General features: G+C 41.5%; 2 protein-coding genes and 3 long non-coding RNA genes across 9 annotated transcripts; 4 read left to right on the forward strand and 1 right to left on the reverse strand.

Moving 5' to 3' along the window:
- The first annotated feature begins 336 nt into the window (after positions 1 to 336).
- On the forward strand, positions 337 to 19,199 carry LOC124315816. Its single transcript, XR_006911711.1, has 3 exons — positions 337 to 347; positions 15,760 to 15,765; positions 19,100 to 19,199. It is a non-coding gene; the product is annotated as an uncharacterized LOC124315816 (long non-coding RNA).
- On the forward strand, positions 4,795 to 15,229 carry LOC124315416 (phenoloxidase-activating factor 2-like). 3 transcript variants are annotated; one of them, XM_046781083.1, is made up of 7 exons: positions 4,795 to 5,224; positions 10,433 to 10,664; positions 10,739 to 10,934; positions 12,140 to 12,237; positions 13,314 to 13,600; positions 13,706 to 13,857; positions 13,982 to 15,229. In XM_046781083.1, exons 2-7 carry the CDS (start codon positions 10,501 to 10,503, stop codon positions 14,156 to 14,158), a joined length of 1,074 nt encoding a protein of 357 aa, XP_046637039.1. In that variant the 5' UTR covers positions 4,795 to 5,224; positions 10,433 to 10,500; the 3' UTR covers positions 14,159 to 15,229. The 3 variants fall into 3 exon arrangements, with proteins under 3 accessions (XP_046637039.1, XP_046637038.1, XP_046637041.1); XM_046781082.1 differs by having other exon boundaries at positions 4,795 to 5,220; positions 10,431 to 10,664; XM_046781085.1 differs by lacking the exon at positions 4,795 to 5,224 and adding an exon at positions 8,760 to 9,005.
- On the forward strand, positions 16,588 to 17,173 carry LOC124315752. The gene is made up of 2 exons (XR_006911637.1): positions 16,588 to 16,958; positions 17,041 to 17,173. It is a non-coding gene; the product is annotated as an uncharacterized LOC124315752 (long non-coding RNA).
- On the forward strand, positions 17,270 to 18,334 carry LOC124315657. 3 transcript variants are annotated; one of them, XR_006911524.1, is made up of 4 exons: positions 17,270 to 17,313; positions 17,379 to 17,549; positions 17,658 to 18,141; positions 18,216 to 18,334. XR_006911524.1 is itself a non-coding variant. In XM_046781464.1 (4 exons), the coding sequence occupies exons 1-3, from the start codon at positions 17,446 to 17,448 to the stop codon at positions 18,086 to 18,088; spliced, it is 438 nt and encodes a 145-aa protein (XP_046637420.1). In that variant the 5' UTR covers positions 17,273 to 17,445; the 3' UTR covers positions 18,089 to 18,148; positions 18,216 to 18,334. The 3 variants fall into 3 exon arrangements, 1 of the variants encoding a protein (XP_046637420.1); XM_046781464.1 differs by having other exon boundaries at positions 17,273 to 17,549; positions 17,658 to 17,864; positions 17,962 to 18,148; XR_006911523.1 differs by having other exon boundaries at positions 17,275 to 17,549; positions 17,663 to 18,141.
- Positions 19,200 to 20,814: 1,615 nt separating the features above from the next.
- LOC124315782 lies at positions 20,815 to 21,920 on the reverse strand. The gene is made up of 6 exons (XR_006911670.1): positions 21,794 to 21,920; positions 21,598 to 21,725; positions 21,420 to 21,524; positions 21,222 to 21,339; positions 21,059 to 21,162; positions 20,815 to 20,994 (listed from the first exon to the last, which is right to left on the reverse strand). It is a non-coding gene; the product is annotated as an uncharacterized LOC124315782 (long non-coding RNA).
- Between the last annotated feature and the right edge of the window lie 31 nt (positions 21,921 to 21,951).

Consider the following 21,951-nt stretch of genomic DNA (forward strand, 5'->3'; position numbering starts at 1 on the left):
TTATTACCAAAAAAGATTGCCAAACATGGGTATGCCACACTATTACCCACAAAAACTTGCCATCTCAATTCAGCTTGATCTCTTTTGTATGTGTATTAGCGTCTCTCTCTGGCAACACGCATCAGGGTCAGCAGCTCAACCGCAAACAAAAAATTTGGATGAAAGGGAAATTTTCTTTCGAGTTGATGCCACTAAAATGGAATTTGCAGTTGACATATTTAGCGAATAGCTGGCATCCATCACGAGAGCGAAAATAGCTACAGTTTTCAGAATCGCCAAGTCTATAACTTATAGCGGTCGCTGGGTTCCCTCCTACACCCAAGTGTGTGTATATGATGATGATGATTGTATTGCGTCTTTCGAGCAGCTAGGGAAATTCCGATGGCAACTGATGGCGACCTTCACTTTCGGACAACACACAAAAGAACTTTTCCCTTTTTTTCCGACGATTTCTTTCAGATTAGAGATGGAAAAATGTTTGTCTATTTTTTTTGCGCTTCAAAAAGTTACACGAAAAACACTCTTAAACAAATACCTTTCCCCCCCTTCTCTATGAATAAAAATTCTTCTTGTCTCATTTTCCCTCATCCGCCCAACTCTTCTTTCTTTTATTTGAGTGGCTTCTTCTATATAGCCCCGAGAGTTGGGGTTTTTGATGCATCTCCGGTGTAGTAGTAGTAGTAGAAACTAGTATATCCTACACTAATACCCCCCTCCTATCTCTCTAGAAAATCAAAAGGAGAGAGGATTCCCGAAATGCCCTAAACGAAGGCCCCAAACTCACGACGACCTTGTGTGTTTTTTTGTCTTCTTCTTCTTGTTGTTGTCAGTAAACAATCTACAATGTTTGTGAATAAGCTCCCGCGAGAGACTAAGAAAGAGAGAGAGAGTCGTAAAGTAACTTGTGCCAGGCCACAACAGAAAGTTGTGTGTGATGCGGGCGATACGGCCGCGAGATGCGTGCGTCCAAGTCGCTGTTCCACCAGCCAAAAAAAAATTATTATTTTTTTTTTACCGTTCGATTTGGCCGTAACCGAACACCAAAAGAAAAAAAAAAAAATTGTTGGAATGTTGGCGCGTGTGGGCGTGTTCACATGGTGTGTGTGTGTGTATATCCACACACAAGACACATTTTCACTTTTGTTTATTTAGCATTGATCTATCATCGAGATGTACGATATTATTATGATTATTATTCTGATCTCGCTCCAGCCCAAACAGCCGTTCGGTGCTATTGGTTTTTTTTTCTTTTTTCCCGATTGCCAAAGATATTCCGTGACACACGAACGTGGCCCGGCTATCTCAAGATATTGCGCAAATCACATTCCGATCCCTCCCGCCAGTTTGCCCAGCAGGTAGCCGTTAAGACTCTAAAGGTCTCGGTCTCTCTCTCTCTATCGTGTCAAACGGAGCTCGCTGGCCAGCAGAGTTGCGTCAGAGAGGTCCGAGATATCAAACCAGACGTGACTCACGTCCAAACTTTAGCGGGGAAAAACAAAACCTAAAACTACTACTAGTACTACTACGAGAATCGTATATGCTACTCGATTCCTTCTATTGTAATGAAGTCGATTCGTTATCGCAGGAGGTGGATAAGTGAAAGTATATCCCTTCCATTTAGCGATACCTAATTGAATAACTCACCTTGACATTTCTCCCGACGCTATTTCTTTTATTTTTTTTCCAAAGCTTCGGATGAGTGGAGATCTGGATCCTGTTTAGAGTTATAAAGGAATGCAGTTTTGTTTTTGTTTTTAAAAGAATTTGTCAGCCCCCACCCAAAACAAAAAAAAAAACAAATTTTTATTTTTGTTTTTTGTTTTTTCGCTCGGCTGGATTTTATACGCCAACCATCAGTTCGATTTCGCACGGAGTGTGCGGACGATGATTATACTTTAAGCGCGCACAATGGTTTTTAATACGTGCGCCAGTGAAAGTAACTAACGGCATTTCACATCGTTTCGCAATTCAAAACCTGCCAAAACTTCTTTTCCATTTTCTTTTTTTTCTCTTTTATCACGTCGACACAATCGTCTGGTATAGCCACTCACGATATCATCCGATGTCGCCGAGTTATTGTGTCTCTGTCGCAATGGGAGACTAGAGATGATGGCCTGTCTTATAATCACGAACTGGACGGACGACTTCCGGTCGCCAACAAGTCATTGTATAATGATTATAATAATAGTACAATAATGTTGTATATAATCCCCCCATAGTTGCAGTAGGAACCAACTTTCTATACATGCATTGCAGCAGGCCTCTGGGTTGCCTAGGTATACAATAACGGTCGCATAGGTCGCGCCGGTTGGAATATATGGGCAGTCATTATATGAATGCGCGTACAACCCCTACTGTGTTGTTGTTGGCTGCCGTGGAAAGAAGAAAAAAAAGTTCTTTGAACGACGAAGACTGCTGTATATTTTGATTTATCATTTGACTTGTTTCACTTTCCCGTTTTCCACAAGGCTGTTGCTGTTGTTGTTGTTGTTGAGGTTTGTTGGCACCGGTTGCGTCACAGTTATCACGAGGGGATAATTCCTTTTTCTTTTTTCATCTTGGCTAATCTTCCACGAAAGAGAATCTATATTTATGATTTCAATTTTTTGGGTGCCGTGAGATGAGCTATTATCTGGCGGCGCCTGTAATATGTTAACAACGGGTGTACGAAAAAAAAAAACGAAAAATTATTGTTTGGGCGTCCACATCGGAGAGCAGCCGAGACGGCGGCGGCGTCTCGGTACGTCCTTGGCTCCTCTCAACTTCAACTTTTCTCCCAAATGTTTTTATTTTATTCCAGAAAGGCTCTTGTATATTTATTACAGTCGAAGCAAAAATAAAAAAAGGGGGGGGGGGGGTAGTATAAGCAATGTATAACAAGTTTGTTTTTCGTTTCTCCCTGTTACATGATTCACGCTTTGTCATCCAGAGAAAGAGAGAGTCTTTGAAAAAGAAAGGAGAAACAACAACAACCGAGTCGTCGTCTAAAAGTTGGATAATTAAATATGTTACCGTTAACGAATTATTAAGGGTTTAGGCACTATATTTAGATTTGAACTGGCTGGAATTATTGTACGTATTATGTAAGTCTATACTAGAGGGCAAGAAAATAGGAAGAGAACCAGCCGAAATGAAAATGGTGGGGGCTCACTTGTTGATTTGCTGTTGTTGGAAGAGAAAGAAAAACAACAGCGAGCGATCTGAGCTGTTGCTTGGTGGAAGGAGTTTGGCCTCATTTCTCCAACGGTGTGTGTGTGCACTAGCGGCGAAGTTCACATGGCCGAGCTTTCAGCTTTCACGCCCGTGATTGTTGTCGGTACGACCATAGCTCTACATAGAAGCCCCCCACCACCACCACCACCTCCTTGTGCCCCCCTTTTGTGTCTCTCCTTCCTCAACTTTTCTTCTTCTTTCGGTCGGTTGTTGTTTCCATCACGAACCTCATCAACAAGGCCGACACATCCGACAAGAGCTTTGCTGAGCCTCTTTCTTCCAGCGCCAAATGGAATCGTGACCAACTCGTTCACGTCGAGAAACAGTCAACTTGGGCCTATTATCTCCACACTACACTATTACACTCTATATGTATATACTACCCGGGGTGAAATGGGGTTCCCGGAAGAAACTTAGGCTGTGTATACTGTGTGTGCTGCGGTATATCTGTAATATAACTTTCCCTCCTTCTTCTCCCCAGTTTTCTTCTCTTGTATTTTCTATTTCTCTCCGTGATTTTTCCCTTTTTCTTTTATTTTAAAGAAGAAGAAATCTTGTTCGGTGAAAAGTTGACGTGTCATTAACAAACAAGGGCGACTCCGACTCGCTTTTACAAAGACAAATCGAACTCACCAAATAGTATCTCAACTTTTTAAAAAACAGGGAGAGAGAGTGGCTAGGGGAAATGCTCCAATGAAAAATGAAATTTTTAGATAAGCCAATAATAGTTAAAACAAAGGGTCGTTTTACATTCAACAATTAACTACGGCTATTAATAATACATATACCCTATCTAAAAATGTGTAAACTCACTTAATTTGATATCGTTTCGGGCTTCTTTTGATTTTTGCGTTCTATTTGCACGTTCGAGTGTGACGCAGTATACATTCGTCTATTATTGACTCGGGATTTTATTTGTAAAAATTTTTTCCGTGTCATTTCTGGCGGGTATTTTTCTACACGGAAGAATATTTTTATTTTTAAATTTTGCTTATTTTACTTTGACTTTATTTTCTGCGGTTTGGCTTTTTACTTTATTTTATTTTATTTTTTTGGCAATCGGCGGAGAGAATTTTGTGCGCGGAGGGCGGACTTTTTGGGCGACCGCTGAAAGGCAAAGAGAAAGGCGCGATGCGTGTTTTCTTCTTCACCCCGAGAAGAGCTGAAAAATTAAATTTTTTCTTTCACAAAATAAAAATAATAGTAATTTTATTTTGCTGGCCGCAATAATAGGCCAAATAGGCCCATGACAACCAAATTTTTGAAACAAAAAATAAAGAAACTAGAAAGAGAAATGAAGCGCTAAGCTGTCGTCGTCGTGAATTCGATGAAGAAGAAAAAAAAAAAGAAGTTAACATTTCGATTCAAAGTAAACGGTGTTACGTGCCAGTGTGTGAAAGTTAGGCAGGCAGCCAACACGAGCTCCATCGCTGGCGCTCTTCTTCTCTTTTCACCCGAAAAATAAAAAAGACCCGCCTCTCCCTCATCGTTTCGTTCGTTTTTTTTCTTTCCTCCCAGTCCACCCACCAACCTTCTCCTCCTCCTCCTCGCCAGCAGCACCTTCGTGAGCGCTAGAGAGTCCTCCAGTGCTCTCAGTGGCAAAAGATCCGCAGTCGCAACCGGTTGACTTTTTTCTCTTCGATACTTGAAAAATTTAAAAATAATCAAAAAAGAAACAACTCTCTCTCTCTAAAAATTCGTTTTTCCCTGGCTGGACATTTTGTTCTGTCAAGTGTCTCTCTTACGTCGTTCGAGTGCGTCTTTGTGTGTGTGTTTATTTGAACGTGACCAATCAACTTTTTTTTCCCCCCTTATTTTTCGACCCACTCAACCAAAAAGATTGAAAATTTGTATGGACTGGTGTTGCCGCTGCTCTTCTAACCGACAACAAGGAAGCCATCAGCTGCTCCAACGAGTCACTTAATTGCCCAACCAAATCTTCTGCTCCCCTGAAAATAATAAAACCCGAGGACTTAAAAATTAGCCATCGATTTTGGAGCTGCAGCTATAGGTGAGTTTGAATCGATTCAAAAATTCGCGCCAATCAGTATATTTTCAAAAAATTTCCAAAATTAAAAAGAAGAAGAACAAGTCGGTTTGAATTTTTTTGAATGCTAATGCGTGATACTTGTCCTTATATGGGGCACATCAAGTGTATATATATCGGCGTCGGTCGTCTGCGATACAGGCAACTTTCTCTGCTGCTCTTTTTTTCTCCCGACTCTTTTCTCTTCCCTTTCTCTTCGGTCCAAACGAAATAGACAAAAACCCAACGACAGCGGCAGCAGCAACCGAAATGGTGTGTTCACTTTTCTTCTTCTCTCTCTGGCCACCTTCTTTTACATGTGTTATTCGCTTGTACAACAGTCGACAATTCACGGCTTCTCTTTTGGCATGGTGGTTGGTTGGGGTTTTCCCCTTTTGCGTTGATTACTTTTCTCTATGCTCCCAAAAAAGGGTCTTGCGGGTTCGATTCTGTTCAATCGAATGATTTGAAAGAGAGACGGCCTTGCATTCCTCCATTTCTTGTTGCCCACAGTTATTAGCCGTGCCATCCTAATAATGTCTTTGGATGGTTTTCGTGTCTCTTCTCGGTTCGTTTAGCCAACGAGCGGACGGACGGATCAATTGGCACATTCGCAGACAAGGGAAAGTTCAGTTTCGCCTTACCCCCGTTTTGGGAGTTGCCAAATATCACGTCTCGGCCATGACACCCAGCACCTCTTCTTCTATATTTCCCATATAGACGATGATGATATTTGAATTGGCTAAACGATTCCCATGATTTGCACAACAACAACAACAACACACATTGTGATATTGCGCCGTGTCAACACGAAGTCTCGAGCTCTTGTGTCTTTGGTCGCTCACGCGCGCTCGATTTAAAAGGTTAATCGGATCGAGAAGAAGAAATAGAAGAAGCTGCCAAGGCGGGTCGATCGGGATAAACAAATGCACGAATTTCCAAAAAGGGAGGGGGAATCATTCACGATTTTCTGTCGTGAACAAATGCCAGAGTCGAAGTTTGTTGTTGAACGTGCGGGGGGGGGGGGGGAGAGATTTGAACGCGCAGACGTTTGCGGGTTGGTTTGGTTGTTGGTTGTCAAAAAAACGGCGAAAGTTTTGACAAAAGAGTCAAAGGCCCTTTTTTTGTTTTGTGTGGAAAATGTCGTGATGAATTGCGGGAGATGCAAGTGAAAGTCCTCCAGCTGCCAACCAACAATTGTCTGATCTCATTCATCGGGAGTTTGTCGCCGACTGCGCCAAAGTTCATCGTTGAACACTCACCCCAACAACTTTGTTTTCTTCTCCGATAACTCCCGACATGGATCCATTCCCGCGGGATTAAATACTGTTGTGATTCAGTTCCGCGTCGAGATTTGATTTCACGACCCGCGTTCGTTTTTCCCTTTCTCTCTCTTTTTATCATTCCCTTTGACGTTGTGTGTGTGAAGTTGTGTACACGGTTTTTGTTCTTCGTGCGCTGGTAGAGAGAGAGAGAGAGACTCCCGAGGAGGAGCTTTCACGGCTGACTAGTAGGTCACGCCGCACAATATATCCATCTATATTTATTTCTTCTTCTTTTTTCCAAAGGGAAGAAAGAGGTGGTAGGTATAGTGGTTTGAATATTATTGGTGGCCTCATCCTTTATTTCGTTAAGGTTGAATACAAGGAAAAGCGGACGCCCGGCCAAATAAAGGTGGCCCCACCATTATTATTACGGCACACAACAGGGGAAAGTGAAAGTGAAAGCTTCTCTCCCGAAAAGAAAAAATAAAGAAAACGATGGGCTAACTCTTATCTCATTCGTCACGAAAGTCTTGTTGCCTTGTGTGTGTGTGGATGATAAGAGGCGAAAGGGGTGGAGAGACAGAGAGAGGAGGGGAAAATGATCACTTTCTCTCTTGAGCTGTGTTGAAAAAAAAAAAAGATTTTTTGATTCGATTTGACTTGACCTTTTTTTTCTCTCCTTTTCCTCAAAGCCTTTTTGAAAATGAATCGAGAGTTTTTTATTTTTTTTTATTTTGGGGTTGAGTGTTGCATCACGAGAGATCCAACCCAACCAGAAATCTTTTTTTTCCGACAACAAGTGGCAGTGGCAGTTGAGATGGTGAAAGGGATATAGAAAAAAAAGAGAGAGAAAGTTAATGCCATAAGAAGAAAGAGAAGGGTTGTTGTTTCTTTTATAAATATATCCCATCCCCCCTTTGCACACCCTCGGTGCCTCCTGGCGGGACCCGTGTAATGTTATTCCGGGTCCAACGATCCGCAGTGTAAGAGTCTAAAGAGAATTTTATTTTTTTTTTTATTCTGGTTAGACATAAAAAGAAAAAAAACCCTCAAAAATGATGATGACTTTCTTTCTTATAGCTTCATGCTGCGCATCTGCTTGTGTGTGTAGGTACATCGTCTGTGTATAGTTTTGGGTTGTTGGGATGATGTTGTTGTGTGTTGCGCGGGACGACTACCTTCCAAAGAAGTCGAAGAACGTCCTTGGCCAAGGACGTCGAGTCTCTTTTCTTATTTTCGGTCCGGCCTCAAAACCCATTAAAGATTTTTGTTTTATTTTATTTTATTTTTTCGGTTGAAAAACTTGACAGAAATAAGAGAGACACTCCCCTTTTATGAGAAAATATTTGCATAGGACACATGCCTAATAATTATCCAATTAGCGGTTTGTACTTCATCACCCCGGATGTCGGAATGAGACGTGTGTGACAAGGTCGAATTATCATTTTTTTGGGGGGGTTTCAGATTCAAATGATTTGAAATTTAAAATTTCAGCAATGGTATTTTTATTATCATTCCTTGCGGTGGGGGGGGGGATGGATGGTTTCCTGTTGTTTCCATTTCGGATGACTGCGCCTCTTTTCCAAAAAAATGTTGTTTTCAAAAGAAACAAAATTCCGCCGATAACACAAGAAAGAAAATGACGTCATCCCGGTGACGCTCTTTCCTCTCGCCTCCGGTATAATAATCAAGTCGTCTGAATAAGGGAAACGTGAACGACTTTGCTTGGAATGTCCGTGTGCGAATGATGCGCTTTTGTTCACGGTCACGTCTGTCGTTAAATCGCAAATGATTTGAAACGCTACCAGGGGGGTAAAACCCAAATCCCCCCCCCCTTCCCCAAAAAAAAGAAGAATAATAACGACCAGAACAACCAACCGCGCTGTTACCTTGTCGATATTTAACCGCCGAATTATTTGCAGAGCTTTTTTTTGCCTTACAAGTCAGCCTCGAATTTGGCCAACAACATTCTTTCGTTTTATTTTTCCTTTTATTTTTTGGCCACTCCTGTGTGACAGACGACTAAACAAAAGAAACACGATTCTTTTTTTCCCGAACCGCAAATGGCGTTTGGTGGGGAAAACTAAAAAACTAAACAAACATGCGAAAAAAGCAACCGGGAAACGGTTCGTCAAGTGGGCGACAATCTGGCGAAGGTAACTGGGCGGTTGTTGCTGTTCCGTGGGTACTAGTAGTAGTACATGGCAGGCAATGCGCTGGAACCGGCAACAACTTTTTCCGGCCGTTCCTTTTCTGTCTTAGTTTCTTACCAATTCGCCGAGCGTACACACGTGCCCCAAACTCTCTCTCTCTCCTGTTCGCCTTTCTCTATTATCTCTCCACTCCAACACGCACAAGATTTTTAGGAAACAAAAAATAAAATCACCTGGAATATCAAGTTTTTAATTTTTTCCCAGTGTCGTAGTTCCAGTGACTATATCCAAGTGAATTTCAATCGATTGACAAATATTTGCGTAAAGACCAACAGCGTCGACGATCGTGTAAGTAGAAACACACAAATCTTAACGTATAGCCTGTCATTTTAAACAAAGGAGAGAAGAAGAAAAAAACCCAGATAACGAACGGACGGACCAGCACAGCACAGCACAGCTCAAGGGGAAAAAAGGGGGTCTGCGTGATGTCATCGTGAAAGTAGACATTAATAACGGCAGTATAGCTCCCTTTTTAGATTCGAGCACTCTCTCTCTATCTCTCCAAGTACAGCACACACACACACTTCCGCCAAAAAATAAAAGGATTGAGAAGCTAATAAGAAAGAAAGAAAGAAAGAAAAAAACCCCAGGTGGTGATTGGACTATTAAAAAAGAGAGGTCCTTTATATAATAGCGAGAGCTATAGACCGTCTTTTGTTTCATTTTCTTTCTCTCCCGAACGAACCCTGTTGCGTACCTACTAAAACGCGGGCGATCTTTATAATTGCCGGAGAAGCGATTCAATGGGCCTTTTCCATGCAGGTATTATAATATACAGGTGTATATTATAATATGCAAAAGCTCGACAGTTTTTTTTTTTCCAGGTAATAATAATGCGGTAACCGATGGTCGGTGCTGTACAGACCAGCGATTCGGTTATTACATTAACCTAGTTTTGTCACTACTTTCTTCTTCTTTCTTTTTTTATTAGTCAGTTTTTTTCCCAAAATTTATTAGAGTTAAATATTTCATTGTTGGATAGAACTCGGGCGACCTTGCCCAATGTATGGCGGCTCGTATGTAGACTGTGACACGAACTGTCGTATCTGCCTACTATCTAGCGCGGAAATATATGTGTGTGTAGTAGTAGTACACGGAATTATTGAGTAGCTTATTATTACATTATTTCTCTCTCTCTACAGCTCAAATGATATACGGTATGTAACCCATCGATTTGGTCCGGCAAGTTGGCTTTGGCTTTCTACACGTCCAAGACACCTAACCTGTTTTCTTTTTCATTTTTTTTTTGTCTTGTTCTCTCCTTTTCTTTTTCTGGCTTCATCCACACACACACACATTTTATTTTTTTTTATTTTTTATCTCTTAGGAAAGCAGCGGAGAAAGGAGTGTATGGCCGCGAGCTATTAACTAGAAAATCAAATGCTTTTTTTTTATTTTTTAACTATTTTATTTTCTTTCTCTTTAAATCATTTCAAAGTGAGCTGCTGGTTTTTCGATTCCGTATTTTTTATTGGGAAGAGAATGTCAGTTGTCGATCATCGTTTGTAGCAAACGATTGACATAGATAGACGAAACTCGGATTGTCTTTGATAATAAGAATGCTGTTTTCCCCCTTCTCGTTGTAAATCCGGTTCAGTTTGTCAGATAGACAAAGACCAACGACAACAACGACAACAACAACAGACATCCGAACGGACAGTAGTCTCAAACGTGTGATGAATTGTTTCTATTATTTGTTGTTTTGACGACGACAGGAACGAGAGAGAGGGAGAGAGATCGAATCAAAACGACTAGAAGGAGGAAAAAGGACATTAGCTCGAAGATGAAGATGGCAAGAGCCAATGGGACGATGAGGTGGCTCCTCTTGCTCCTCGTGGCCGCCACCGTCTGCAACGGCCAGCAGAATCACGTCGACCTCAACGACGACGACCACAACCACAACCCCATGGGATGCGACTGCATGGAATACTGGGCCTGCATCACCAGGTAGAAAATTACCATCTCAAAATCCATTCATTTCCATTTTGGCTTAATTTTTTCTGGTTTTCATTTCCATCCAGCGGAGGCTCGGCGTACAGCTACTGCGGCAACATGGACCAGAGCGTGTGTTGCTACGTGCCGCGAGGCGCCCGCCCCATCGGACTCTTGCCCGTCCTCAACAAGTCCAAGTGCGGCCGCAAAGGAAACGTGGCCGCAGCCGTTGGCGATCGCAAGCGCAGCGACGGACTAGCCGATTTGGGAGAATGGCCGTGGCATGTAAGATCTCGTATAGTCGAACAGCACAAACGTCATCACATCCCCCCATCTCTCTCCTGTGCACACACACACAACAGATTGTTATTAAAGGCCCATCGATCAAAAGAGATTCCTTTTTTTTCGCCAGGGTTTATTATATGAGTGGGGGGCTCTTTTTTTTTGTTTCTTCCTGGACTCCTGGACTATTTTTTCGCCGATTTCATCACAGAGAGCCGAAGAAGAAGAAAAAGAAGAAGAAAAATTTGGTTACAACTAAAAAGAGAGTTGGCCAGCACACGATTCTCTCTTCTTCTTCTTCTTCTATCCCAGTTGAATCAACGAAAGATGGAGGTCGGCCCCCGAACAGTAGTAGCTGCCGGCACTCTCTCTCTGCGCTTATAGCCAAAGTCGACAAACACACACACACGCAAGATCCGGCTCCATAATGGAACACGCGCTATATAGTCGCTCTCTTCTTCTTCTTCTTCTTCTTCTATTCTTTTGATTTGATTTTTTGTATTTTTTTGGCCGGGGATAGTTATTCAATATTCAAAAGAAGAAGAAGAAGAAGAAGCTGAGGGTGGCCTTTCTTATTTTGTCGGTGTGACGTGGAATCCGTGATTATACACACACACACACACAGGCTGGCTGGCGGGCATCCTGGAACTACCAGGTGCCAACGGCCTCTCTCAAGGCTGACCGAGCCTCTCTTTGCGCAGGTTTGAACCCCCTAACCGACCGAATAGTTGCTTCTTAGCTTATTAGTCCTCTTAAAAATAAAACAAGGGTACAATGCACTCTAGATGGCTTCTCTGGTGCATCTCGCAGGTGAGCTCATCAGCCAAAGGGATATTGACAGGTGCGGCCCGACAGGAAATGCCACGGGAAACACAAAAACCGGGTGGGATGTTGCGTCCCGTTTGTTTTACGCAGCGCTACCAGGGCGTGATTGTTTCTTCAGCAGCCAACAAAAAAGAGGAATGTGTTATAGATAACACTTGCATCACTCGTTTAGCTCAAGGACGGCAGAGCTCTTGTCACGGGACCCCGTTTTCTCTGCGTGAAAGATTGTACGACCGCAACTGAGAGAGAGAGAGGTGTTGTCCCTCTTTTGTACGTCGAAGGCGTTATTCGCCCATCAATTTTGTTCTTTTGTTTTGTTTTCAAACCCCCGTCAAAAAATGATTATTTTTCTCTTTTTTTTGTTTTATGGTCGCGATCTGCAGGCGGCCGTGCTGGAAAAACCGCAGGATCTGTACGTTTGCGGGGCCTCGCTTCTGGACGAGTCGTGGGTCGTGACGGCCGCACATTGCGTCGATGATTAGTAAGTGAAACGCCCAATTTTTATTTCTCTCTATTTATTTATCCAAGCGTTCCCGTCCATTTGGCGATTTTCAATTCGTTGACAAATTTGGCCACCAACCGGCCCACATTATTTTTTGAAAAATAGAGTGTCAGTTACAGGTATACGTCGACGCTTTTTTTTTCAAAAAATGCAGTTAGTCGATGATGTTAAATGATGCGCAAACGTGTTGACCAGCACAACGACCGGCTTGAATGGGCATGTAGGGGAAGAAAAAAGGAGAGCTCAACATCTTGTATCATACAGTAGGTGTGCTGTCCTCACAGACGTTAGAAAGTTGCTGTCAACCGGCAATATCTTTGGCAGTTTTATACAAGTGCTGCTGCTGGCCGCTCGGGCATCCTCCTCCTCACGGACCTGTGAGGAAGAAATAGAAAAGAGTCATCCTGTTTTTTTCTTTGAAAGAAAACAACTTCGATCCATATAAGAGTGAGACATCGCCCAAAAAAAGCCAACTCTCGTATTTATATGTAGTAATACCTTTTCCCTTTCTTGTTTTCTTCATTCCTTCCAAAGTCCCCCCCCGTCTCACCCGAATGAAAGTTGACATTCGCCATCATTTGTTTCTCTCTCTCTTTCACCGTTTGCGAAAGTCTCGCAAAACAACAAACTTTCGGCTTTCCCTCCATTTTGAATTGACCAGATCCCAGTCAATGCATTTTTCTTTTTTTTTTACGTTTCATTCATTTTCTACTGATAATACTATTTAGACTGGGAAAAGATCTACTTTCTGTTCGACCAAAGACCGGCCCCATCAACTTTATTATCATTTGAAAAACAAATTCACAAAAAAAAACGACGCATTTGTAAGAAAAAAGGGAAAAGAATTTAAAAACAGAAAACTTTTAGAGATAAAAAGATATGACTAATATATTACAAAGAAAAAATTTCACTTTATGCATATTGACAATTACGATAGTATTTTAGATGTATGTAAAAGTGGGACAGAGCCGAAAAAAAAAAATCTTTTCTATTATTCAATTGAAAGAGAAAAAAAGAGAAAAAAATAAATTAATACAAAAATTAAAATTCGACAGTTTGGCGAGTGGCAACATCAGCTCGGTGCTGAAGGTGCGGCTTGGCGAATACGATGTTAGCGTGACGACCGAGCAGCTGGCCTACGAAGAGTTGGACGTTTCGCACGTCATGGTCCACCCGCAATTCAACAATTTGTCTCTGGCCAATGACATCGCTCTGCTCCGTTTCGTACAGCCGGCCAGACGCCGGCCTCATATTGACGTCGTCTGCATGCCTCATCCGGGCCAAGTCTCCGAGACGGAAGGAACCCGCTGCGTCGTCACCGGTTGGGGACGCAAATTGGAGGGTAATTTTGGGTCTTATTTTTTATCTTGAATAATGACGTCAGTTAATGATTGCAATTTTTGAAATTGCCGCTTTTATAATGGCGCGAATTTTGAAATGATCGCAGATGGAACTCATTCGGTGATCCTGAAGGAGATCGAGGTGCCTTTGTGGGACGACGCCAAGTGTCAGGCGGCGTTAAAGACCCAATTTGGGCCCAATTTCGTCCTGCCGTCCACGTCCATCTGCGCCGGCGCAGAAGGCAGAGACGCTTGTGATGTAAGACTTCACATTTTCTTTTGCTGATTATTTAGATTATATGTTGGCCATTTGTCAAAAGTTGTACATCATTTTATTTCATTTCTTCTTCTATTTTTTCTGGGTGTCCGCTGACTGGTCGTAGGGAGACGGAGGAGGTCCTCTCGTCTGCGAAAAAGAAGGTCAGTGGTTCCAGGTGGGTGTCGTCAGTTTCGGCATCGGCTGTGGGCGGACCAATTTGCCAGGCGTCTACACTCGACTCTCGGCTTTCGACGGATGGATCCACGAAACCATCCGCAGTTTCAAGACCTTCTCCGGTTAATAACAAGATCAAATAAATGCAAGAAATGTTGACAATTCTAAGGATAAAAAACAAAAAAACAAAAAAAAAAAAATGGAACGAACTGGACGACGATCGATATTAAAATTATAAAGTAAATTGAGAAAGAATGAGATGACACAACGACGAGTCGTGAAAATGTTCTGAATTCAAGTGCAATCATGGCAGATTCCATCCATCCATCCACTTTTTTGGTCGAATTGGGGTCGATATCATTTCACCTGGAAAAATGGAAGGAGGTTAACATTTTTACTTTGAAATTATTATTATTACCATCCCCGTTTCCCCCCATCGTGAAAGCGAATCTTTGCGGCCAATTAATATTTTTTTTCTCTCTCGAGAAAACGCAAATAAATTTAATTAGGAAATGAGGCATTTACACTCCCAGCAGAGTGGGGAAAAAAAGGGAAACGAAAAAAACATTTTTGTCAAGACACGGGAAATGCTGAAGAGGCGCAGGGCGCAAAGCTGCAAGTTGGACGAGTGCGTGTTTTTTATTAAAAATTTTTTTTTTGTTTTGCATTTATTTTATTTTTTAAAAAATGACGAGACCTATATTAAATATCATAGCGTACGAATTTCATGGGGGAAAAAAAATGACGACTGCGTTCTGTTTCGTTCACACACCGGCAAAACGAGATTTTTGTAATCACACAAGATTTTTATATAATTCCATCCCACATTATTTTTCGTTGATTTTCATTTTCTCTTTTTTTATGTTTTTACCCGAATTTTTTTTTGTCAAATCACCCCCCCCTCCCCCAATTGTCATTTTTTTTTATATTGAAAATTCACCACAAATTATTATTATTTTTTTTTAAATAACACGAAACGTGTTTCCTCGGGTTGCTGATATGTGCGTGCGTGAACAATGTGTTTTTTTTTGGGTGCTGCGCTTCCATATTTCTTTATTTTTTCCCCCCCGTCTTGTCTTTATAATTTCCATCCAATTCGAATTGCATTGTATAACTTGGAATGACACACACAATTTGTTTTTGAAATTTTTTTTTTTTTTTTACATTCGGCACTTGAATACAGTGTCCTTGTACATTGCCTATAAACGGCTACAATCGCTTTTTTATTTCCGGCTACATTTACCAAAAGAATTTCAAGAACAAACCTCCGATGATGGGATGTGTATATATCTAAAGATTACACTGTGATATCCCAGCAGCGGTGACATGTAGATCTCGTAGAGCACAACGAACCGTGCCCTTGACAACAACCTTCGTCGTTCAGGTTTGTGTTTTTCTTCTTTTATTCGTTTTATTATTGGACAACTTTGTTGACGGACGTTCTGCATTTCCTTGTTTGATTTCATTCGCTTTTTATGGGCTGGTTTTCGGGTGTACACCTATTTACTTGTTCCGGTCTTATTTGTCGGAGATTCGGCCTTGGCCAGACCTTATTTTATTCTCTCTCTACCTGAAAAGGGTTTTCATTTTTAAATGTTATTAAAGACGGCAAACGTCACCTTCGGGAGGGTCTTGTTTCCGTGTTTCTGGTTAATGTTTCGGATCGTTCGGCGTATATACTCTCACAGCAACCGGTTTCTTATGTTAATGCGATTACACGCAATCGAGCTTCAGGTAGTAGAGAAGTAGAAGCTACATAGTTTAGTTCATCGTCGCATTCTCTCTACCTTTCTCTCTACTTTTACCATTCAAGATATTTACAGTCTCCGACCTTCCATGTCCTAATATGGCGGTTTCAACAATCATCACTAGCTGAATCGAAATTGTGTGTATACGTAGAAGACGAGCTTTTGGAATTCCTCTTAGGCCTCAGAGTCAGCTCAAAAGGTGTCGGTATGCAGTATAGCGTCTTTTAGATGACGTAAACACATAAAACTAATGCTAAAACTCTTAACTCTGTCCCAGAGACAGACAAATAGAGAAAGCCAGAGAGATTAGAAATTTTGTTATGCTTAAGAGATGTCTGGCAGATGCTGAGAGGAGAGAGAAAGTGAAAGGTGGCGGCCATCAACTTATTCACGACGAGAAAGATAATTTCTTGAACGCAGATATATGTAATCTTTGAGGTCTAGAGACGAGGTCTCTAGCCACGTCAAATAGCCTGGGGGAATCGCTGCGATAGTTATGCGCTTAATATAAGTGTCAGTGTAGAATTTTTTAAATAAAAATTTATAAATCCTTTAATTGACTTGTCATTATAATTCAAAATTATTCTGGTGATTGCAAAATTAATCCGCTAATCCGGCGTTTGTGTTTTCTTTGGGAGTTTCAGTCAAAGCAAATAGATGGCGCAGTGTTGTGTTTAGGTTATTGTCATGAAGTAGTTATTGTCATGGCGGCTGTTTGTTATCTTTAGTAATAATTGAAATGTGGCTGTTATTACTTCTGTTTAGAAGGCAACCCAGCCAAGAGCTAGGTAGAGTTTTAATTCTCATAGATAAATTTGTGTATATTTGTAAAAAACATAGAGAATTTCCTTGTCCCATTGCTGCTTAGAGTTTCAGTGACATGAAGAGTGTGAAGTGAATAACCTGCAATGTGTATGTTCGTGTACCAGATCTGTACATGAAAACAAATATGTATATGAGTACAGATATGAGATATATAATAGGAAACAATTTAATTTTTTAAAATCCATTTAGCCAATAATCATTTTATTCTTTCCAACAGATGTGTAAACACGAATGTTATGAACTTTTTGGGTCAATGGAGTTGGCGCTGGTTGCTGTTACTGGCCTTTTGCGAAGTCTTGATATCAGTTTGGAATAATAGCTCTGGACTCTGGGGAATCCTCACTCATATTCAAGGTAACTTTGCAGTCAACATGTGTGAGGAGTTATAGATTTGATAAATCTTTTGCATGTCTTGGTTGTGTTTTTTGCATGCAAGTCAACCTGCAGACAGGTCGGCCAATTTGTCCAGACAGGATGTCCTTCACGCTTGAAGGTCACGAGAAACATTATGTAAAACTGGCATGCGGTGGTGTAGAGGTTGGGTGAGAATGACACGTGTTTCATCATTATCAAAGCAGCCGCAAGGGTAAGCTATTTGGTTTTCATTTTGATATTGGTTTTTTGTAGACCCATCCCCAGCAACGTCAACCTAAAGAAGGAAAAAACAGTTTGCATTTCCTTCACTTTCGAAGGTCACGGAGATCATTACGTAAAACGTGTCATGCAGTGGTGTAGAGGTTGGGTGAGAACTGGAAGTTTTTCATCATTATCAAGAAGGTAAAATAACCGCAAGGCATAAGAGGAGGGGTGAGAAAAAGTCGTATAAAAGGCGAGAGAAAAGATGACAGGGATCAGTCGAGTGAGCATCTCCGACACGGCAACAACTGCAGCCCACAATTTGTCACCAACTGTCTTCTTCATTGTACAACCAGTTCGCAATCATGGGTAAACATTCATCTTTATTTCGAGTCCTGAATCTATTTTGTATTGTTTTCAGTCTATATGAGTAGTTATGAGTTTACATTTGATAATTAATGTTCAAATCGTTTATAGTACAGTTAACTATGGCGCCGTGCAGCTGTTTGGTGTTGTATCGTTAATGGTTGGGTCGAACACGGGTGTACCGATGTCTCCTGGACATGGTGGGTGCCAAGTAACAGCAGCGAAAGAATACTACACCACGTCACCGCCTTACTACACAACAACGTCTAGATATGCAACATCTACTAACTACGCCGAGGCCCCCAAGTGCTACACCACCAAGACTGAAGAGTTACGCTACAAATTACGCTGTCCCGAATTACATCACCAAGGCGCCTGAGTACTGCATCACCGATGTTCCCAAGTACTACACCACCGAGTATTCTGCCCCAGCCTACTACATCGAAGTCCCCAAGTACTACACGACTACGAATGCTGCCCCAGCCTACTACACCGAGGCTCCAACTTATTTCAATACCACAGCGGTCGAGTACTACACCTAACCGCACAAGTCCTAATCTGCCCCGAACTACACAACCACAACTGAGGCGGCGAAGTACTACGTACATTTTTTTTTGTTAACATGGCATTTAATATTGGAAATTAATGTTCAAATTTTTTACCCTCTAGTCAACTATAGTGTCGTGCTACTATTGGTTGTATTATCCTTAATGTTTGGGTCGACCACTAGTGTGCCGATGTCTCGTGGGTACGGTGGATACTAAACCGCAATGCGGCTTCTAACTACACAACAACATATGCAACAACCGGATGCTACACCACCAAGGCCCTAGTTGCCCCGAGTCAAACCACGAAGGGAGCGGAGTACTACACCACGAAGTGAGCGGAGTACTACACCACGAAGTGAGCGGAGTACTACACCACGAAGTGAGCGGAGTACTACACCACGAAGTGAGCGGAGTACTACACCACGAAGTGAGCGGAGTACTACACCACGAAGTGAGCGGAGTACTACACCACGAAGGGAGCGGAGTACTACACCACGAAGGGAGCGGAGTACTACACCACGAAGGGAGCGGAGTACTACACCACGAAGGGAGCGGAGTACTACACCACGAAGGGAGCGGAGTACTACACCACGAAGGGAGCGGAGTACTACAGCACGAAGGGAGCGGAGTACTACACCTCCGCGTATGCTGCTCCAGCCTTTTACACCGATCGCATATTACGCTACAACCCGCGCTGCCCTCAGCTATTATACCGAGTCTCCCAAGTACTACACCACCAAGGCAGCAGAGTATTACACCACAAACTTCTTGCTTCCGCAACTTGCTATATGGAGGTTCCTAAATGATAGAGCCGAAATTTCCATTTGATTTTATTTATATTTTTCGGTTGTCTTCATGGTCATTGGTCACTGGGAATTAATGGTTGAACTTAAATGAGAAAATAAAAATTCTAATGCGGGTAATTCTTTTGTAAAACTTTTGGTAGTAACTTCAATTCGTCATTTTTGACATGTGTCTGTTGGTGTTGGACTTCTTCAGGGCCAGTATTCTGCGCTGTGATATGTCTGTGTGATATGTCTGTTTCATATTTTGGAGGTGACTATTGCCTTTGTCGATCTGCATACAGACATGTTCTTGTGTTTTGACGATGTTACGAAAGAAACTTGTAACTGCTGATTTTGGTAAATCTTATAAGTAAAAGGCAAGTAGATGAACTTTGTATAAATGAAAGACTTTGAAGTTGAGAGAAATATATTGAAACAATTCCTAAAAACAAAGCTTGGTACAAATTAAAGAAACAATGAAGAAACAACTTGTAAAAAGAATTGTGTTATATTGTCCCACCTCCACCCACAATTCCACCACGTTTTACAGTCACATACACATATACATACATACACTTAAGTTAACCCGTTGGCTGCCACGCCATACAACCCGTAGGTTACTCTCTACTACTCTACGCGTCATGTCTGAAGGATCCATGACCAAGTGGGACTTGCCATTGCTGACAAGTCCGTGCTGACAAGTCCGTGCTGACAAGGGGGGGACTAAGGTGCATTGCCTTATAACAGGCTTGCCTTGCGGCAAATTTTGGGCTTGGCGACTCTCCGACCCCGCGGCTTGTAAACCACGAGACCGAACAGCGCGGCCCGTGCAGGGGAGAACAAAGGTGTGGCAGCCAACGGGTTAACTAACACAAACGCAATAATACCAACAATACTCTGATCCACGTTGATGACGAGTCTCGGTGTCGGTCGCGATTCCACCGAGTTTCGTTCTCACCAGGAGCAGGGGCAACATCCGACGGAGACCGGTGATGACTGTTAAAGATGAGAAAATCCATCTTCTCGACGTCTCCTTTGCATTACCTGAATAAAGACAAAACAATTCTTATTAAGTGACATGCCATTAAAAGTTACATAATACATATAGGCATATTGATCTGGTTTTTTAGCTCAAAGATTTAAAAATGCAATTTTTTTAACTGAAAATCAAGCTTGCAACATTGAGAACTGTTAACTAAACAAAGCTCACTTGCTAGTTTTTTGAAAATTTTCCGAAAGTATACCGGAAGTAACCACCGCTCCTCAACCATTGAGCTGTCATCAAATTAAACCACATATTCGTGATCTCCATGAAATTTGGGGTCGAATAGGTGTGATTTAAACGAAATCCAAAATTTGGCCAAAATCGAGAATTTTCCTGAACTAGTTCAGGAAAATTTTCGAAACCGGAAGTACGAATACGTAAAAAAAATTACATGAACTTTACCAGAAATTCGACGAGGATCACGAATATGTGGTTCTTTTGCTCCTCAAATGAATATTTACTTGTCTACAGACTGAAATGAGCAAACCGGAAGTAGAAAAAAAAAACTCATTATTAAAAATCTAACAAGTGAGCTTTGTTGGAGGAATAGTTATCGTCAGTTTCCACTAAAAAATTTTCACACAACAGCTGCCGATAAATGTTTAACGAGATTTGCAAAGTAACTGAAACTGACTGTTTTGACAGCTGAAAATTATCGAAAAGCCATCTAGCGTTAGCAAAAAGAAACGTCCAAGTAACACACTAACACTTCTTTTACGCGTAAGAAGGGCCTAATTTTGGAATTATTACACAGACAGAGAGTTTTACGCAAATAGATAACTAGAAGATCATCTACGAAAATAAGTCAATTGTCCGGTACCTGGCCATAATCCCGTGGTGAGTGATTGCAGGTGTGTCACAGCGGACGGAAGCGATCATGAAGTGGTCCAGAAACTCGCCAAGTCACCAGTGAAGTAAAACAAATTGTGTTTAGAAGCAGTGAAGCTAGATGAGCGTGCGTCGCGAAGATCATGTTGGTGGAAGTCCCTCTTCCGTCATGGACAAAGGTCAGCATTTGCACAAGAATCTCCGTGCCAGGACAGCACGATTCCATAAAGAAGCTGCGTGCTCTGTAAAAACAAATGTTTTACATTAATGAAAATATAACAATGAATAAAGCATATCAATCTTTACCTTATCTAAGAAACACACTGAAATGTTCATGATAGAACACCGTAAAAATGGAATTCACAGCAACCAACAGCATTACTCCACATGATGAGATTAATTCCCTGATGCTAAAGAAAGTGTCATGAAGTATTGCAGTAGCGAGATGATGGGTGGAATTGTTGCTTACCTTTATCATATGGGTGATGAATTTAGTAAGGTATTTGACTTTCATCAAGCAGATCTGGTACATGTGCATACACATCCCAGCAGGTTGTTCACTTCACACTCTTCATGTCTCTAAAACTCTAAGTGGGAATGGGACGAGGAAATTCTCTACATTATCTACAAATTTACACAAATTTACCTATGAGAAATAAAACTCTACCTATCCTTCAGTTGGGTTGCCTTCTAAACAGAAGTAGAAACAGCCATAACAAAAAACATGTTGTTACAGGGTACGCCACCAAAACTGCGAGATTCAGAAAAGATCCTATGGTTCAAGAATACCAATGTTATATGAAAATCTGAATTGTAATGGTCTGGTAGCAGTACTGGGGAAATACCTTATCTCGGCACATTTGTATTCCACTTCAAACATGAGTTTTTGGCTTTTGACAACATGAGGGTCTAATCTGATGGAAAGTGACTGAGCGCTACTAGTCAACTTGTTGGAATGACTGACAGTATGCATCTAGAATTTGAAGAAATAAGTAGTTGGTTCAGTATAAAAATAAGGAAGCTATGTCAAGATAAATCTACATAAGTTACGAAGTTCAATTTGGTATTATTTGAAATCACAGGAATATAAGTATAAATTAGCTGCAATTTGTTTCACCCTTTTCGCCTCGTTTCACGATGTAAGAACAACATGGGCAACACTAGTGACATCTGGTAATGAGTTTTGAATCCTAAGTTGG

Source organism: Daphnia pulicaria, chromosome 11, assembly GCF_021234035.1.
Source record: "Daphnia pulicaria isolate SC F1-1A chromosome 11, SC_F0-13Bv2, whole genome shotgun sequence".
In the NCBI taxonomy this organism is placed as follows: Eukaryota; Metazoa; Arthropoda; class Branchiopoda; order Diplostraca; family Daphniidae; genus Daphnia; species Daphnia pulicaria.

Excerpts from the sequence above, each read along its gene's own strand:
- LOC124315416 (XM_046781083.1), top strand. The coding sequence starts at position 10,501 with ATGAAGATGGCAAGAGCCAATGGGACGATGAGGTGGCTCCTCTTGCTC. Across the intron at positions 13,601-13,705 it reads TTGGGGACGCAAATTGGAGG|ATGGAACTCATTCGGTGATC; the intron begins GTAATTTTGGGT and ends AAATGATCGCAG. Across the intron at positions 13,858-13,981 it reads AAGGCAGAGACGCTTGTGAT|GGAGACGGAGGAGGTCCTCT; the intron begins GTAAGACTTCAC and ends GACTGGTCGTAG.
- LOC124315657 (XM_046781464.1), top strand. The coding sequence starts at position 17,446 with ATGACAGGGATCAGTCGAGTGAGCATCTCCGACACGGCAACAACTGCA. Across the intron at positions 17,550-17,657 it reads CAACCAGTTCGCAATCATGG|TACAGTTAACTATGGCGCCG; the intron begins GTAAACATTCAT and ends AATCGTTTATAG. Across the intron at positions 17,865-17,961 it reads GCCCCCAAGTGCTACACCAC|CGAGTATTCTGCCCCAGCCT; the intron begins CAAGACTGAAGA and ends GTACTACACCAC.